General features: G+C 56.2%; 2 protein-coding genes across 2 annotated transcripts; one reads left to right on the plus strand and one right to left on the minus strand.

Annotated features, from left to right (window-relative positions):
- Positions 1-52: 52 nt before the first annotated feature.
- Positions 53-3,522, plus strand: LOC102441213 (E3 SUMO-protein ligase PIAS3; the record flags this gene model as incomplete). Its single annotated transcript, XM_006109488.2, has 6 exons — positions 53-232; positions 987-1,120; positions 1,201-1,372; positions 1,522-1,658; positions 1,841-1,878; positions 2,378-3,522. Coding segments are annotated over 6 exons (928 nt in total), but the record flags the coding sequence as incomplete, so codon positions are not given.
- Positions 3,515-5,737, minus strand: LOC102441521 (nucleoside diphosphate-linked moiety X motif 17; the record flags this gene model as incomplete). The annotated part of the gene is made up of 7 exons (XM_006109489.3): positions 3,515-3,666; positions 3,772-3,921; positions 4,524-4,660; positions 4,865-4,963; positions 5,189-5,281; positions 5,416-5,441; positions 5,623-5,737. Coding segments are annotated over 7 exons (735 nt in total), but the record flags the coding sequence as incomplete, so codon positions are not given.
- Positions 5,738-5,742: the final 5 nt, after the last annotated feature.

Consider the following 5,742-nt stretch of genomic DNA (forward strand, 5'->3'; position numbering starts at 1 on the left):
CTGCCTGGGGCCACTAGAGTGAGGCTTTCCGGGGCGTGGGGCCCTTACACAGAGAACTCCTCTCTCCACAGCTCGGGAAGATGCGCTTGACCGTCCCTTGTCGTGCCCTCACCTGCGCCCACCTGCAGAGCTTCGATGCTGCCCTGTATCTGCAGATGAATGAGAAGAAGCCAACGTGGACGTGTCCTGTGTGTGACAAGAAGGCTCCCTATGAATCTCTTATCATTGATGGGTAGGGCCACTCTGCTGTTTTGTCCTTCCCTAGGACAGCCACTGGGACTCACTCTCGCGCTCACATACATGCACGTGTATAGATATGTGTTTATGTGTGTATATACATATACATATACATATGTACTCTATCCCCTTTTATAATATCTACTTACATATTCCCAACATTGAGGACTTACTACATGCTAGGCATGGCTCTGAGCACTCGGCACACCTGTTTCCTTGTGTCCTCATAATAACTGTGACAGAGGTACCATCCTTACAGAGAGGAAACTGGGGCCTAGAGAGATGGAGTATTTTGCCCAAAGTTACATTGTTAGTGAGTGGCAGAGCCACTGTAGCGAACTATTACAGTGCTTACAACAATGACCGGACCTCTCACCGAGCCCAGCAATAAAGTTCTTTGAGGGCCTGGATATGCTGACCGAGCGAGTTCTCTGGCCCCTTCCAGACCTGCTTCACGGTTCTTGCTCCCAGGCCCTTTTCAAGGTGGTGCGTGGAGTTCCCTATCTCTGCTCCTTGTTTTGTCCCTGGTACTACATGTCATAGATGCTTAGAAGATACTTGTTTTAAAACTGTTTGCAAAGCTCTTTTACATGTAGTACTTGGTTCTAACAACTCAGCTAAGTGGGGGGAGATGATATCCCCATTTTACAGATGTGGAAACTGAGGTTCAGGAAGATGAGTAGCAGAATTTCCTGGCTGTTGTCCCTGCCAACTCCAGTCCCATGAAGTCCCTTCTCTCCCTCCCCCAGTTTATTCATGGAGATTCTTAATTCCTGTTCGGACTGTGATGAGATCCAGTTCATGGAAGATGGATCCTGGTGCCCATTGAAACCCAAGAAGGAGGCATCTGAGGTTTGCCCCCCACCAGGGTATGGGCTGGATGGTGAGTGACCCCCTGTCCCCCAGCTGAGCTAAGTCTTGAATGGCCTCTTCTCTGAGACACAGTCTCCTTGTCACCCACAGGCCCCCAGTACAGCCCAGTCCAAGAGGGCAATCCATCAGAGAATAAGAAGAAGGTTGAAGTTATTGACCTGACAATAGAAAGCTCATCAGATGAGGAGGAGGACCTGCCCCCGACCAAGAAGCATTGCCCTGTCACCTCAGCTGCCATCCCGGCTCTGCCTGGAAGCAAAGGGTATGAGGAAATAGTCTGAACCTATAGCCGAAGGAACAGGAAAAAGTCAGGAGAGCTTTCTGGTCATGGTGCAGAGGGGACTCCGGGGGCCGAGCCGGGCGGGGGCATCGGGGGTCCGCTGGCTGCCCCAGCTCCTTGTCTCCTCACAGGGTCCTGGCATCTGGTCACCAGCCGGCGTCGTCGGTGCTGCGGAGCCCTGCGATGGGGGCGCTGGGCAGCGAGTTCCTGTCCAGTCTCCCACTGCACGAGTACCCACCTGCCTTCCCCCTGGGGGCGGACATCCAAGGTAGGACGCGCCACCAAGTGGGGCCCCTCACTGTTCCATCCTCCCCGGAACCGGGTCAGAACCCGCTCCCTTTCAGAGCTTCCTGGGTCTCTGCAAAGGGCCACAATCCAGGGAACTCCTTTTTGTTTTTTTTGCAGTGAAGGGGTCAGACAGGAAGTTGATTTTAATTTTTTTCTTCCCAGGTTTAGATTTATTTTCTTTCCTTCAGACTGAAAGTCAGGTAAGTGATCCCTTCTCCTATGAAGATCTCAGGTTCCTGAAGCTCCCTTTCTGGGCACTAGTGGGCACCCCCCCCTCACTTTCCCTGTGCACCTAAATCAGCTTCTCTGAGAGAGAAGAGGGGATGGAACAGGCAGTTTATTTCCCTCCGAGGCCCCCCTAGTACTTCCTCAGATTCTCACCTACATCTTCCTCGATCCCTATTGCTGTTCTGTCTCCAGATTTCAGTATAGTCCGCCCCTCGCCGGCTCACCCTCCGTGCCCATGTGCACTGAGCTCCATGCCTGCCTCCTCCGGACACTCCTCACTTCAGACACCCACCAGGCAGGGAGGCAGGGTGGGTGTGGGAAAGTAGGGAAAGAATCAGAGAGGCTCCCCTGCTTCTCAGAGAAGAACTCGGGACCCAGCGGGGTTGCTTTATCCAGGATGTTTCCAAGATGAGTGATGGGAGGCAGGTAAAGAATGGATAAAACCTTACACTGTGCCCTTGATTCCCCCAGCACTACGGCCCCTCCGTCATCACCTCGCTAGATGAGCAGGATGCCCTTGGCCATTTCTTCCAGTACCGAGGGACCCCTTCCCACTTCCTGGGCCCATTAGCCCCCGCACTGGGGAACTCTCACCGCAGCACCACTCCAGCACCCCCTCCTGGCCGAGTCAGTAGCATTGTGGCTCCTGGGGGGGCCTTGAGGGAGGGGCACGGAGGACCCCTGCCCCCAGGCCCCTCTTTGACTGGCTGCAGGTCAGACATCATTTCCCTGGACTGAGTCCCCTGGATTATGGAACCTTCACTGTCTCCCAGCAAAAATGGGCAAGGATGCTGTGGAGTCCAGAGCCCTGGCCACTCTGCCCCTGAGGGGGGGTTTGGCCACAGGCAAGAAAGACCTTCACAGACACTAGTTTTTGGCCTCATTTCTGCCTGACAAGGCCGGCATCCAAAGGGTTAATATTTAACCTCTTTTAAAGGACATTGGGTCCTTCCTACTTTTTGAAGTGTTCTTGAGATGGCTGGCATATCCCTTTGGGTATGTTAGCGAAGGCAGTGGGAGGCAGATGGGATGGGGTGGGAGTTGCGGGGAGGGCTGAATTCTATGCCCTCTCTTCCCAGTCCCCGAACCATGGCTCAGTTCCGTCCCCAGAGCCACTGTCTCTTCATGTCCATCTGTTCTCTTTGGCCAAACAGACAGGTGGAGAACTAAGACAGACAGACACATGGACAGAGAACTCTATTTTGGGTTGTAGATTTTTTGTACATAAACAAGGAAAACCAAAATACATCCAAAGACGACTTCCCCTGCCTCCTACTTCCCAGTGTATCTCCCTGAGGCAGAGACAAGGCCTTAGCCCTGACCCCCAGGAGTCTGGGAGCAGGGCCCGGCCGATGCCTGGGGCTCTCTCTATTTATATATTTAAGTTCACAGTGTTTCTCATGCTGACCAGCCCAGCGCCCGCGCCTCTAACGGCCCGCAGCCTGTGGTGAGGTCTGGCTGACTCTGCACCTTTCCTGGGAGGTGGGAGGACCCTTGTGTTGTCCCCAGTCTCCTTTTTCAGGCTCCTCCAGGGCCTAGGACCTCTGTTGTAATTTTACTTTTTATTCCCAAAGTTGTAGCAAAGTTCTTACCCATAATAAAGGTTGTGAATCTTCTGTGTCATAGAGGTGGGCTGGGGAGGGGATTATGCACTTGGTTTTCCAGGTCCCTGGTTTGGGGGGAGGGGGTCCACGTTCTGTTCTTCCTTTGCAGGCCCAGGGTCCACACGAGCTCCAGTTGCACGTGGTAGGGGCGTCACCCTGAGGGTTCCCAAGGGGAGTTGTTCTTCCTCCCCGGCCCCCTCCCCCACCCTCCACCTCCGTGCTCTAGTGCCTTCAGCCCAGTACTGGGGAACCCTCCCTCACCTGCCCAGGTGTTGCAGCCAGAGCCTGAGGGCAAACTTGGTCCCAGTGCTGACCCTCTCTTTGCCTTCTGCGGTGGCCGGGGTCGTCTGCAGCAGTGTGGACATGGGCAGGGCCAGAGGTCGGACTTCTCCCTCCTCCAGTTCCATGGCACTGCACCACGACAACCCGTGTGTGAGCTCTGGCTTAGCCACTTCCATAGCCGTTAGGCCATCTAACCCCCCCCCCCCCAACCACCCCTGGAGAGGGATGGGTGGTGGGTACCTCCTTCTACAGAAAGGAAACAGGTTCAGGGAGGTCAAATGGCGCCCCTATGGGAGAGGGGGCACAAACCCAGGTCTTCAGGGCCAGCCAGTCAGAGCAGGAAGCCTTGGCGTTTCGAAGGACGGTGTCTTTGATCTCTGTGTTCTCTTCATTATCAGTTGACCAACTCACCCCCTAATCCAGGGGTCCTCAAACTTTTTAAACAGGGGGCCAGTTCACTGTCCCTCAGACCGTTGGAGGGCCGGACTATAGTTTTAAAAAAAACTATGAACAAATTCCTATGCACACTGCACATATCTTATTTTGAAGTAAAAAAACAAAACGGGAACAAATACAATATTTGTATTGCATGTGGCCGCGGGCCGTAGTTTGAGGACCCCTGCCCTAATCTCTCCCATCACTCAAGTCCCCCTCACCCCCAGGAAACGGAAGCTTTTTTTCAATGTGTATGTGTTGGTGTGTTGGAGGGTCAGGGAGCAGCTCTTACTTACACAACAGAGGGTGGCAGGTCCTGGGAGAGAGGTCTGGGTGCCTCTGTCCCATCCTCGGAGGCGGCCACTGCAGCTGCTACCTCTGGGCCCAGCCATAGGAAGGCGCTCACCTCACTTGGGTTTGGTTGGATCCGGGCCTGGGGCCAGACACGTTGATCCCTTTATCATGGCCTCTGGCAGGAGGCCTATTCTGATCACAACCACCCCTGGTGGATGGAGAGGAACTTGGAGCCGGGAGGATGGCTTCTCCTGACACCCCCTGAACCCCCAACCTTAGTCACGGTGAGACCAGCCTGCTTGGGCCTCCCCAGTCTAGTACCCTTTCCTCCCGCCAGCCCTACCTGCAGCTGCTGCTGCGACTCCTGGGAGACCACCAGCAGGTAGAGAACGATATGATGGTATTTGGGGGGACCCCAGCTCAGCCTAGGAGGGTAGGCGGACTAAGAAGAAAATGGCAAAAATGAGAACTTCCTGTCTCTTCTTGAGATTGAAAATATAGCTGAGGAAGTGGAGGGTAGAGATGGCGCAGGAGGGACACGGGTGAGGAACACGGATTTGGGAACTCCAGACCACCCACTCTCCAAAGGCAGGCAAGGCTGTTCCCTGGGTTCTGGTGGGGTAGAGGCGTTGGGGTTCCAGGTTAAACAGAGAGGCCCCTGTCTCACCTCCCATAACCCCAGGGGGACCCACGAGAACTGGCCCTGGGGCAGCTGCAGTCCACTCTCTTCCCAAAGCTCTCGGAGGCCTGCGTCCAGCAGCTGCAGAGAGAGGCCGGGTCAGACGCCAGGCCTGACCTCCGAGGCCTGGGCCCCTCCCCCGGCCGCACCCAGCGGGTCCCAGAGGCCTCAGCTCAGGACGGTGCAGGGTGTGCAGGGCGGGGCCGCATGGTTACCGCTTCGCCAGGGTCCACGTGGCCGCCTGCAACAACAGGGCCCGGGCGGTGAGCGGCGTGCGCTTGGCCGGCCCGCTCACTGTTCACTGCCCCGCGGTGCGCAGGGCGCGGGGGGCCGGTGATGAGGGCCAGACCCCTGCCCGGGCCTTCGGGCTCCCGGGCTGCGAACAGCGTTTCCGGGGACGGGACCGTGTCCTAGGCGCTCACCTGGGGGCACCCAGAGGTTGGGGGAAACTCGGAGGGTGCGTGTCCTTCGTGTCAACAAGACCGTCTGGTCGCTGGACTGCAGGACGACGGCCACGCCCAGGTCCACGCCGCGGCTCGCGG

This window comes from Myotis lucifugus, unplaced genomic scaffold (assembly GCF_000147115.1).
Source record: "Myotis lucifugus unplaced genomic scaffold, Myoluc2.0 scaffold_10468, whole genome shotgun sequence".
Taxonomy (NCBI): domain Eukaryota; kingdom Metazoa; phylum Chordata; class Mammalia; order Chiroptera; family Vespertilionidae; genus Myotis; species Myotis lucifugus.